General features: G+C 44.0%; 1 protein-coding gene across 1 annotated transcript; it reads right to left on the bottom strand.

Moving 5' to 3' along the window:
- Window positions 1-390: 390 nt before the first annotated feature.
- Window positions 391-9,443, bottom strand: LOC123369397 (serine protease inhibitor 2.1-like). The gene is made up of 5 exons (XM_045014963.1): window positions 9,330-9,443; window positions 5,266-5,934; window positions 3,882-4,152; window positions 2,990-3,137; window positions 391-1,388 (listed from the first exon to the last, which is right to left on the bottom strand). Exons 2-5 carry the CDS (start codon window positions 5,915-5,917, stop codon window positions 1,194-1,196), a joined length of 1,266 nt encoding a protein of 421 aa, XP_044870898.1. The 5' UTR covers window positions 5,918-5,934; window positions 9,330-9,443; the 3' UTR covers window positions 391-1,193.
- Window positions 9,444-13,162: the final 3,719 nt, after the last annotated feature.

Here is a 13,162-nt window from a genome sequence, read left to right as displayed (position 1 = left end):
CTATGTTAATGTGGTGTCACCAAGGCCGGTTCCAGGCCCCAGCACGCGAAGCGCGTGCTTGGGGCAGCATGCTGCAGGGGGCGCTCTGCCAGTCGCCAGGAGGGCGGCAGACGGCTCCGGTGGACCTCCCGCAGGCATGCCTGCGGATGCTCCACTGGAGCAGCGGGACCAGCAGACCCTCCGCAGGCACGTCTGCAGGAGGTCCACCAGAGCCGCGGGACCGGCGACCGCCACAGTGCCCCCTGCTGTGTGCCGCCCTGCTTGGGGCGGCGAAATTGCTAGAGCCGCCTCTGGGTGTCACCATCATTGAAAGGCTTAACTGGCTTTAAAAGATGTATAAAACGTAAGGCAAGAGAGTGGAGAGTCTCTAAAAGTCAGCACGAGTGAAAATTTTAGGTACCAACATTTATTTTCTCCATTAACTGCAAAAATTTGTAATTGACAATGTAAATTTCAGTGCCTGTTTCATTATTGTGCCTTTAAAAGTTGTTTGCCAGTCACTGTGGAAGTAACATGGCACCTAGTGTGTGCAACGGAAGAGCAATTCTAAATGTTTTGGAGCAGCCTCTGGCTTTTTGGGACACCCAGATAAAAGATGGAACATGTGATGAAGGCAAGATGACTGAAGGAGAAATAACTGAGAGAACCTATTGGAGAGAGAGAGCTGTGACGAGACTGGTTTGGCAGTGTGCTGACTAACAGCCAGGCCATGGGAAGCAATAAGGGAAGGGATTGCTAATTTCTTGGACCCCAAGGCCATGACTATCCAGAGACAGACTGGCAGAGCAGTGATCATTACCAGGATTCCAGGATGATAAAGCTGCCAGTGAATAACCCAGAACTGAAGGCATTCAAGACATCACAGCTCAGCTGGGAAACTTTACATCTTACATGAGGATCTAGTAGAAGCCTTTTATAAAGACAGCTTTCCTAGGGACTCAGATAATGTATTAGTATGATCTGAATTACCAAACTGGGGCAAAGAGATGATAGGCCTTCTTATGCAGACATCATTAGCTATTTTGTTTGAGAAGAAATCTCAATTGCTTATAGGCTAAAAATTCCCATTTATATTTGATTTGCTTGTGAATGTAGGTCAATTAAAGTTCAGGGATAGTCACTGACACCTGGTGGTCTGTAGGAGAGCCTGCGGCGGCCCACCATAAGCACTGATGTCTCCAGCGACTCCTCAGTTATTTTATAGTAGGATTGACAATTTTCCCCATGAACATTGTGCTGAGGGTGGTTTTATCAACAATCATCACCACGAAGGGCCTGTTGAATTTAATGGTAGTTGAAGGACGAAGAAGTTTGGTAACTACTATTGCAGTGGCTGCTGCTGCCTCGGTGCCATTCTCATGAACATTCAAAACGGCCTTGTGAATAGCCTGCAAGGAAATGAGGCAAATGTTACAGCATGAGTACAGGACCGTGAACAGCAGCTGAAATTGAACTTGCTGTGTTACGGAATGGGAAGAATACAAACGGGATTGGTACAGCCCAATGAACCCAACTCTGCTGAGTGGCAAATCTCCCCTGGACTTCAAGAGGAGTTTCCCTGTGTCCGGACTAGGGTGACCAGACAGCAAATGTGAAAAATCAGGACAAGGGGTGGGGGGTAATAAGCGCCTATATAAGAAAAAGACCCCAAAATCAGGACTGTCCCTATAAAATCGGGACATTTAGTCACCCTAGTCTGGACTCCAGGATCAGACCCAACAATATTAAGAGGCTGTTGCAGTTATTTCTCAATTTGCAGTTCCACTGAGAAGAAAGATAGGCCTGCATGGATCAAGTCAACTGCCCTTCTCCGCAAAAGAGAGGATTTTTTTTCTATCAATGATTACTACACCAATTCCTCCTTAGCATCACAAACAGTCAGTATGTTTAGACAGTACGAAGCCGTGTTCCAGCAGAAATGTCAAGGTGAATAATGACAAGAATCCATGGCCCCAAGCCCCAGAATTCTTTTTTTTCAGTGAAGCTTTTGTAGCATACTGTGCATTGATACTGCAGAACCCAGGGGCGGCTCTAGACATTTCGCCACCCCAAGCACGGCGGCATGCCGCGGGGGGCGCTCTGCCGGTCGCTGGGAGGGCGGCAGGCGGCTCCGGTGGACCTCCTGCAGGCGTGTCTGCGGAGCGTCCGCTGGTCCCGTGGTCCGCAGGTCCCACGGCTTTGGTGGACCGCCTGCAGGCATGCCTGCGGGAGGTCCACCGGAGCCGCCTGCTGCCCTCCCAGCGACCGGCAGAGCACCCCCCACGGCATGCCGCCCCAAGCACGCGCTTGGCATGCTGGGGCCTGGAGCCACCCCTGACAGAACCTTAGTTACTCTAAACCCTAACTAGGTTCTTCACAGAGGTGGTGTGGAACCCCACTCAGAACGTCTTTATTGTCCCTAATGTGACTTAGTTAATATTATCCCAATGCTAAGCTAGGGTCAGATTCTGATGACCTTACTTCTTTTGAGTTGTAGCCTATTACCCACAATTAAATCCTGGCTCCATTGAAGTCAAGGGCATCACTCTCATTGACTTCAGTGGGACCAGGATTTCACCCATCTTCTCATTGGAATCTGAGGCAATGCTTGAGGAAAAGGGGTGAATAAGGGTATCACAACCTAGCCCTGGATTTGGAAGTGATTGTCACTGCTGCTATTAAACCATTCTAGGCCAAGGGCAAGGAATAGTTAAAGCCATTTTTTTGTACTTGTGCCCATTCTTAATGTACTTGCTGCTCCCGAGGACCATTTCCTTTTATAACAACCTTCAGAAACTGCAGGTGAAGCCTTGAGCTCTCTGTAATGAGCCTCTTTGTGCCCTTGTCTAGAGAAAACTGATTGAGTGCCAGCAGCCACTGAGGTCAGTGGGAGTTCTGCCAGTGGCTTCAGTGGGAACAGAGTCAAGCCCGTAAATAGTCTTGGATGTAAACTTTATAATCACAGGTACAGACAAATCCTGTTAACAAAACCATTTGTTCACTAACTTACTTGTGAAACATGCAGGTCGGACGTCCCAGTGATTCCAGACAGATCAGCATGGCTAGAGAACACATCAGTAATACCCATTTTCTCAAACAGGAGTTTCACATTGTAGGACCCCGAAATAGAAAACTTTGGAATGTACAGATTAATAGTCCTGTCAACAAAGAACACAACGTGATGGTGAAACATTGCACTCAGCTAACACTATGGAGTACCCGCAATTTAATGACACTGCACAGTGCTTTTTTGATTCCTGGGGCATCTGCTGGTGGCGTTTGCATTCTCTGTGTGATTTGTGTGTCTGAGTGAGGATTGAGCACCTAGGAGGGTCTAGGTGAACCTTTTGTACGTGCCTGGATGCTCCTGAACAGATGTGGTTGGACCATGGAACAAATGAACTTCTCCTGAGTCCATAACTTCATTTCAGAGCCCTGTACCTTCCAACAGACTTCTGTGGGAAGAGGAGTGGTTGGAGGGACAAGGAGATGGTGGAGTGGGACAGAGATTAGGGTAAGGAGGTTGGAGTCAGTGGCACCAGGCAGTTAATAAATCTCATTAGCAACGTGAAAGAAGTAGGAACTTTCAAACATTCAACTGGCAACAAGATCAGTTCTTGTTGTAGTCCTAGGACCTGCCAGACTTGTTCAGATCAGTGGCCTGGCCAGAGTCCTAAGGGACCAGCAGTTGGGATGCTGCAGCTTGTGCTCTCAGAAGAGCTGGAGCTGTACATTCTGTGACACTCTCCTCTAAGGTAGCTGGGGGATCATTTGAGAACTCTACTTACTGAACATAGAGAATACTGAACTGTGATACCTGCGTTAATATTTTGCCTTGCTCTGGAATTCTCTCCTAAATTACCATCAACCATCTATCCGCACAATGGTGGGCAAAGGGTTACCTTTTTTGAAGTAATTTCTCCCATTTACACACAGTTTCTTTCAAGAGAGCAGCCTCCAACTGCTTCATCTTCCCTTTGTCAGGCAGAATAAATAGCGCTTTGGCATTTCCATTATACGGTATCTGCACCAGCCAGCACGACAGCTGGTCATCATAGTGGCTTTCATAGTCGGTATCCCGGCGCATCATACTGACTTTAACAGAGGTTTTCTCATCCACCAAAAAATCCTCCTCAAGGGTGTGGAAAGGATTGAAAGGATTTTCCCAGGAGGCTTATCATCAAAAGCAAAGAGAATACAATTTAATAGTGTCTTTATGCTTCTTACCCCTAGGAGATAACAGGCACAAAACCACACTGGGCGAAGGCACAATCCCACTTGCAGCTCCACGGACCAAGAGCCAAGAGTGTATTCTGCACCATTCCTGAGAATGGAAAATGGGCTCCTCTCTCCACAACCAGCAATGCCCCTCCCATTGCTGACTGGTGAGGAGCAGAGAAAAGCTATAGCCTTCTCCACTCAGCTAGCTTGTGTTCCACTAGTGATGCAAAGAGGCAGCAGCCCTTTGGCTTCCCATATTGCTAGGAGTGCGGGAAATGCACATATTGTTTCATACATGCAGTAGAAACTGACCTGAGAATAACAAATAAAATAATGACTGTAAATATTCCATCCCCTTGCAGAGCAATGTTTACATCAAGGTTTAGCAGTGGACTGGAGATCAGAATCAAGTCACTTCTTGTTTTAATTCTTTATTAGGAAGAATTTAGCTAGCAGGTGCCTCAAATAAACCAGCTATTAAAATGATTTCTTGTACGTGTTTTATACTCAGTAGGTACCTAAAACACAATAAATGAACATGACTGCTCGGATAGAGTTTAAGGCCAGAAGGGACCATTTGATCATCTAGTCTGACCTCCTGTACAACTTTGGAATATCATCTGGTTACCCCTGTATTGCATCCGTTCTTGATTAGAAGACGTAAGAGATGGAGAATCCACCACTTCCCTTGGTAGTTTGTGACACTGGTTAATCACCCTCATTGTTAAAAATTATTTCTAATTTGAATTTGTCTTGCTTTGATTTCTGCCCATTGGTTTTTGTTATTTCTTTTCTACCCTTCCAGAGTCCCTTCCAACTAAGAATCTTAAAGGAATTTTAAACTATTGGATCCCTCTTTTATGGTACATCAAATAAATGTTTTTTGTCCTTATCTTCAAGGCCCTGCACAATTTAGTCCAGTTCTAGAGCTGTGCTCTATTATATTATGACAGTTTCTCTTAATTTATAGAAAAAGCAGCAAAAACATTTTCTTTGCTTTAGCTCAAAATCAGCCATTCAAAGATTATAATTTAAATAAATACCCATCTGGGCTCCATGCCTTACCTTTGAAATAAATGTAGTTAACAAGAACCATTATAGTGTTTGCATCAAGATAGCCGACTAGTTCTGGAATTTTCCCATGGGTTTTCCTCTCTACATAACGGTTGATCTTTTTCAAAGCCTCTTTTGAATTATGGAAATCAGTAGGAAAATATTCTGTTTCATAAAAGGTTTTGACGTCTTGCAAAAACTTCTGTAGTGCTTTAAACTCGGTCGCTATGAAAAGGGCATTTCCCATACTTGTCTGGATCTTATTGTTAGGACAATTCATCATGTGGATGTGATGATGGAAACTTTCATGTATCTCCTCCTCCTGAACCTCTGTCAGGCTAAAGCCCATTCCTTCAAAAATCTGAGTCCGAGTGGCCGATTTAGCACCCATTGCCAGCATTGCAAAGGCAGTGGCAATGCTCACAGGAGAGAAGAACACATTCTTGTCTGCTTCTGCTAATACAGCCTGCTTATAGAATCTAAATGTAAAGTCCGCATAGCTAGTACCGTGTTTGACACAGGCCTGGTTCAGCAGCGCATGCTCTTCCGTGTGATTTGAATCTTTATGGTCGTCCTCGCAGGTGGGGTGATGAGGAAAGTGATGGCAATGGACAATAGCACAAAAAGCAGCAAGTAACAAACACAGAGAAAGGGAGGAATTCATTTTCCTTTCAAATTATTCTGTCACAAAATAGAATCAAACAATTAGAGGGGCAAAATTAATAGTGACTTTGGTAGCAATTAATGGCTAGTCATTTGCATTAGTTGTCATAACAATTATTAATAAAATGTATATAAAATAATGCAAACAAGAAAGGAACATGGCATATCTAACGTGACTATACATGATTATAAATCCCACTAAGGGATCATTTGGTTTAGTTTACTAATATGTCAGTTATGATAAAGATTGCAACATGCCCCAGCTGTTTAGGATATGTGATGTGTTCTTCTCCAGAAAAATTCTGGAGCTAGTGTATGTAGTGGTCAGTAGTAACAGTGACATCATTTTTTCCACCAAAACTATGTCTCACTATTCACTGGACACAATTAGAAAATTTCAGAGGCCTAGGAGGAGTTGGAGAAGCAGCTCTTTAGCGCCCTCTAGTGGTGAAGTGGGAAAATTGAGGGATTCTGCTGCCTGACTAATTTGCATATACCACTCTGACTCCCCCTATAGTAGTGGTTCTCAAACTTATGTACTGGTGACGCCTTTCACACACCAAGCCTCTGAGTGCGACCCCCCCCCCTTATAAATTAAAAACACTTTAAAAATATTTCGCACTATTATAAATGCTGGAGGTGAAGCAGGGTTTGGGGTGGAGGGTGACAGCTCACAACCCTCCAAGCAATAACCTCATGACATCCTGAGGGGTCACAGCCCTGTAGGAAAACTGAGAGGCTCCCTATCTGTTAGCAGGCATAATTTGCATCATGTCAGGAGTTCCATGAAGTGCCAAAAGCTGCACAACCTGAGATTTCCCTGGTGCCACACGTACAGTCTGTGATAAACGTGCTGGATAATTGCAGGTACACCTCTACCTAGATATAACGCTGTCCTCGGGAGCCAAAAAATCTTCCCGCATTATAGATGAAATCGTGTTATATTGAACTTGCTTTGATCCACCAGAGTGCGCAGCCCCCCCCCACCCGAGCGCCACTTTTCTGCGCTATATCCGAATTTGTGTTATATTGGGTCGCGTTCTATCGGGGTAGAGGTGTATATGAAAAATAGGTAAGTGTGAAAACATGGGGAAGTGGAATTATCCTCTGGGCCACTCTTAGCTGGGCAATGGGTCCAGACTGGGTAGCCTGCCCAGATGGGCAAGAGGAACACAGAGTCTTACCTTAGAAAAAGGGGGTTTCTTTTGAGTCCACTGGGGATTTAATAGGACCTAGGAGTGAGGACTGAGCTTAGCAGTGCAATGACAGCAGCAGCAACAACTGGTGGGAAACTTGGAGGCTAGAGCAAGTCCCCAGCTGAGAGGAGCCCCTGCACCCCCCTTGACTGAAGTGGGGGATGGCCTGGATTTGCAAGGGAAGCCCAGGTGGAGTTTCTGCTGGAAGCCACAGTTCTAAGGGTCTTGACCACCAACCCAATTCCCTATTACTTTAATACCTTGTTGGTCTTGTCATTTGGTTATTTGTGTACCCTACATAAAATGTGGTTGTGTTCCTAAGTTTATCAGACTGCGAGCTGCTTGCCGGAGGGGAAGGTAACTGCCATTAAAGGTGACCAAGGGTTAAATTGTAAATGCTCTAAAGCCAAAAGTCAGAGCATGGCCTTGAGTGGTGATTTACCCCAACCCTGTTTATTTATTTTAAATGGAACCCCATTTTCAGCCCAGCAGAAAGTCAGATTCCCTATGTAATCACACCCCTGTGTGTTTGGGGATACACCAAATAACTTCCAAGTATAAAGGGACGTTGACCTCAGTTTTTTAAAATATTTGTTGTTTCATATTCCGTGCCATCCCCCAATGCATAATCTTTAATCAGCTCAGTCAGTGATGCAGTTACATACTCTAATAACTACAACCCTGGCAGCATAGAAGAACAGCTCTCACTTATTGTATTTAACCTGGAGGGGCTAAGTCATGGCCAGCATTTTAACCTGCATTTTTCTAATTACACCTCTACCCCGATATAACGCTGTCCTCAGGAGCCAAAAAATCTTACTGCGTTATAGGTGAAACCGCGTTATATCGAACTTGCTTTGATCCACCGGAATGTGCAGCCCTGCCTCCCCGGAGCACTGATTTACCGCGTTATATCCAAATTCGTGTTATATCAGGTCGAGTTATATCGGGGTAGATGTGTTTCTGAGAGGTAGCACACTGGCTCCAGTAGTTCCAGAAGCATTTTTTCTTTTGTCTGCCTGAGTCAACAACCTCCCCGTCTACTTCCTATATCTGAGCAAGTTTAATCCAGTGTTTTAGAAAGCTTATTAAATACAGAATATATGATGGCTATAGTGAATTTATATCAGGCAGGGCTGAAGACCCTGTTTTCTATTTCTGTTGTACTGCAAAGATGTCATCAATTTCCATTTAATTTTCTCATAGAAATTTTTAATTTGTATTTTTGTCAAAATTTTGACATTGGAAAAATTTTGGCCAGCACCTTTTTTATTAGGCTTTTTTTTTTTTTTTTTAAACAGGATGGGTGAAATGTCTCAACTGAAGAGATCAAAAAGGTGTGTTATACAACCTAGCAACATTTATACAATAGCCACAGCAATGACTTTTTCCCTTGGAAAAGCTGGGATGGCATCTTTAAGCCCGAGATCTGAGTCCAGAAATTAAACTGGTGCTAGACTTTGTTTCCTGAGATTAGGTTGTCTATGGGAGTAAAAAAAGAAACTAAATTCAGAAACAATGGCATTTTTCTTCCCTCCTCTCTACTCCCAAATTCTAATAGTAGGGGCTGCAACTAGACATTAAGTTATCTACTCTAGGCCATTTTGAGTTTAGTCACCAGGAAAACGTAGCAATGTACTGCATTTTAAATGTTTTCTCCCATTTCCCAACATGCATTCATCTCCCTCCAATGAATGTGTCTTGGTAGACTATGCCATTGTGAAAGACACAGAAAGGGTGACCTAGCACAAAGGGGCACCTCAACAGCTTCCGAGTTGATTGGGCACTTTAAAGGCTCCTAATGGCTTCAAAGGATATGGGGAGCAGGGATCGATTTAGCCGGTCTAATGAAGACTTGCTAAAGTGTCTCACGTTGACTCAGCGCTGTGAAGACACTGGAGTAAGTTGATCTAAGCTACATCGACTGCAGCTATGTTATTCACGTAGCTGGAGTAGCATAATTTAGGATGACTTACGCCTATAGGGAAGATGAGCCCTAATTTTAGTCTGAGTACACCTCCACTACAACAGCAGGGTTTGCTGTTGCCTTGGATGTTTGCATCAGTCCCATTTCAGAGTAATGAATCAATTGTAACGGCTACAGGGAACGAAGTCACAAATATGTGAATGATATAATCCTAGCACCAAAATGGCAAAAAACATAAATAACATCAATTCAAAGTCTCTAAGGAAAAATGAATACACAACTGTACTTACATAGTCAAAGGGCTCTGGCTGTGTTAATCTGATCTGGATTGCTCCTTGTGTCCTACTATTTATATTGCTAAGCAGTACTCAGATGTATTTCCACTATTACACATTAAACAGGTTAAATAAAAATGATCAATGAGGGCACAGAGTAAATACTGATGGCCTGAAGGGGACTGAACCTGGGTGAGTGCCCTAATCACTGGGGTAAAAGTTATAAGGGGAAGGACTATTTCTCTTCTGGCTGCTTTGTGAATCATGAATGACACCAAATGTAAGGCACTAGAACCTGGATCTTAAGAGCCTGGAGACAGTTGATGTTCCCACACCACTAGGAGGCCATGCAAAGCAACATCCATGGAGCAATGTGGCGATTAGGTGCCATAGGAAGTGCCACCCAAAGGGTCCAGAGGGACAGCACCCTCTGACCCGCCCATATGCACTATTTAACCCTGAAGGGTGCCCAAGAAAGCTGCCTGGGCAGCCATATGCACTTTTGACTTGCTGTGACTTCAGACTGCACCTTGCTTTCCGATCTCTGTCTTCTGACCCCAGCCTGACTCTGGCCCGATTCCAGCCTGGTTGTGCCTCTGATCTCAAGTCTCCGACCCCAGCCTCATGCTGACCCTGACGCATGCGTATCGATCGTGGTGATTACGCCAATCCTTGCTCACTGTCTATTGCCTCATGGCTGTCCTTGACTTGTGGACACTAGCTCAGCAGTGACCATTAGGCCAGACCACCTATACCCCACTCCCTTACACCAAAGACCCCTTGTGAATCCAGCCTGGAAAAAAAAATCCTCAAACCTATTAGGTGAAGGTGTGTAAAATTCATAAATAGTTTTGGGTAGGCTGCAACTGCATTTTTCAGCAAATAAACTATTCATCCGAAAAATTTTATCCACCTTTATTGATAACTTTCTGCTGTTAGGGTGGCTAGACAAAGTACAATGTTCTGTTATAAGTGTGGGCTCAACATATCATCTCCTTCATTAAAGATGTGATGCATGCATGTTACACTTCCATTCTTCTCAATGTACGCAGGAGGGAGGGAGCACAGGTTTGGGAGGGGTGGGGGTTATAATCATGAGAAAGCCTTTTGTAGGATTTTCTGTGTTTCAACCAGTGGGATAAGCACCCAGGATGATGTATGTGGACAATATGTTATAAATTGGAATAACATATTTTAATGTTTGTCTTGATCGAGCATTCTCCCCCAATCTACAGACATGCATCTATCAACCCCAGACAAAAGATTCCTCCTTCTGAGTGACTTCTCCCATTTGAGCAGTTTCCTTCAACAGAGCACCCTCCACTGACTTCCTTCTTCCTTCTTCAAGCAGAGAGAATAATGCAGCAGCATTTCCCTTTAAATGTATTTGTATCCACCAGCAAGGCAATTTCTCATCATAGTGATCTTGATCACCACCCTATTTCACTTTAACAGATGTATTCCCATTAACCAATCAAACAACAACCACAAACCCTCTTCTTTGGTCAAATTTGGATGAAATGATTTTTCCCGGTGGGTTTCTGATAAAAAGGAAGAAAAGGCTATTGAATGCTCATGGGAAAGGGAGTTATTAGTATAAATCGAACTAAGCCCATAGTTGGAGGTTTAAATGAACTCAAAGCTAATTTTCTCAAGGGGATTTTTTTATCTGCAACATACTAGCCAGCCTATTGGCAGCAGCATCTCTGATGCACTGGGATTCTGTATAAATCTTTGTGAGTTACAATGAAATGTCAAATGAACAAATATCATCTGCTTTCTCTAAAACTATTATTTTGAGTGAAGCAAATGCCCTTTATTAAATATTTATACTGCTATTAAATTGGAGATGCCAAATCTGCTACGAATCTCATGATGGTAACTATAAACGTATAGTCGTTAATAAAGCAAACATTTTCTTCATGCTTCCCATCATGAGGAGCTAATAGGCACAGACCTACGGTAGGGTAGTATCAAACTGCACTGGTGTAGAGGAGCTCTTGGAGAGACATTGTGCATCTCTGAGGCAGAAATGGTCCCTGATCTCCAGGGGCCATGAGAGTAGCAGGCACGCTGCAGAATCCTTTGCAATGCTGCAATGTCTGTTCAGCAAGGTCCACTCATCAGGACCTCACCTACCTGCCCTTGAACAGTCAGTCTCACTTCTTCGGTATTTCAGATCTCATAAAATTACTGGTTCTTCAGTTGTCCGTAGCCTTGCACAACAGGAAAAGCCTGAATTTCTAATGTAAAAGGCATACTAGAAAAAGAACTTTAAAAGGCAAATTGTTAAACAAAAAAACCTTCATGCCTTCATTATACTTACTAAAGAAGGAAAATGGAGCCCATTTTAAAAAATCCTTTGCACAGCCCCTCTGTGCTTTACCTTGTTTCAATGAACAAGGTAAATATTGTTATCTCCATTTTACAGATAAGAATACAGAAGCACAGGGCAAACTTTGGGGACATTCCCAAGGTCACAATGGAGCTCTGTGATACAACTGGACCACCCCATGCTTCAAGTCACAAGACTATCTTTCCCATCCCAAGTTGGTTGCAACATGGAACACTAGCAGGGCAATGTGACAGTCTGGCTGTGAAGTTTATTGTTGGTGAAGTAGATACACACTTGGTCAGTTGATCTTTCATCTCTTTTTTGCTGTATAGAGGACGAGTCAAAATAAACAAAATACGGAAAGACTTGCCAGATGGGATCAGTCTCAAATTAGGTGATCTTACAGGCCAAACCTCCTATTGTTTGTATTATGCTGGCACTTACACAGCAACTAGACACCTGTGGCTAGCCCGTGCCAGCCGAGTGGGGCTCCGGGGCTTGGAGTGGGGCTGTTTCATTGCTGTGTAGACTTCTGGGCTTGGGCTCCAGCCCAAGCTCTGGGACCCTCCTACTTCCAGGGTCCTAAAGCCCAGACTCCAGCCTGAGCCTGGAAGCCTAAACAGCAATGAAATAGCCCTGCAGCCTGAGCCCCATGAGCCTATGTTGGCTGCCTGGGCCAGCCCTGTGTGTCTAGTTGCTGTGCAAATATACCCTTAGAGGTCTCAGGCAAGACTGGGGCGCCATTATACAAGATGCTATCCATACAAATCATAAAAGGAAGTTCCTATGCTGAGGAATTTACAGCCTAAATAGGCATGACAAGGAAGGATTATTATCCTCATTGCACAGCTATGGATCTGAGACACACAGAGAGATTAAGTGACTTGCCCAGCTTACACAGAGAGACTGGCACAGCTAGGAACCAAACCCAGGTCTCCTGTATCCCAAGCTGGTGCCTTAATTATAGGACCATCCTTCTCTCTAATTATGCTCTTCTATTAAAAGACAAATGACAGCGTCCTTCCTCCTAGGTCTCAGTCAGGAATCCAAAACTTGTAATTGCTATAAAATGTGTGCGTGGATAACATGCATGTATAGTTAACAAGCACCATGACAGTGAGTGGCTCAAAGATCCTCGATTAACTCGCTATTTTTCCATGGCTTTTTTTCTCTGGGTGATTACTGATCTATTGCTCAGCTTGTGGGGATTCTTGATGTCACTAGAAAAAAGGAGACATGGGTTCTGTTCTTGGCCAGAAGTCTGCTGAGAGACCTTGAGCAAGTCGCTTCACCTTTCCATGGCTCGCTTTCCCCTTCTGTAAAATGGGGGAAATGATACTGAATTTGACAAGTGCTTTGAGAGCTATTGATGAAAAAAGTGCCATATGAGAGCTAGATATTATCATCATTATTATTCCTAAAAGCTTTTGTCATCATCTAATAAACTCCTTAGTGGCTGCAGTTGCTGCACTACAAAAAGGGCATTTCCCATCATCAGTTGGATCTCACTGTC

This window comes from Mauremys mutica, chromosome 4 (genome assembly GCF_020497125.1).
Source record: "Mauremys mutica isolate MM-2020 ecotype Southern chromosome 4, ASM2049712v1, whole genome shotgun sequence".
Lineage (NCBI taxonomy): Eukaryota > Metazoa > Chordata > Testudines > Geoemydidae > Mauremys > Mauremys mutica.
The sequence above is the reverse complement of the archived record's forward strand: the minus strand, read 5'-3'. Positions and strand labels throughout refer to the sequence as shown.

Coding starts and splice junctions, on each gene's coding strand:
- LOC123369397 (XM_045014963.1), bottom strand. CDS start 5,917: ATGAATTCCTCCCTTTCTCTGTGTTTGTTACTTGCTGCTTTTTGTGCT. Junction 4,153..5,265: donor TAACTACATTTATTTCAAAG/GTAAGGCATGGA, acceptor TTTGATGATAAG/CCTCCTGGGAAAATCCTTTC. Junction 1,389..2,989: donor CCGACCTGCATGTTTCACAA/GTAAGTTAGTGA, acceptor ATTTCCTTGCAG/GCTATTCACAAGGCCGTTTT.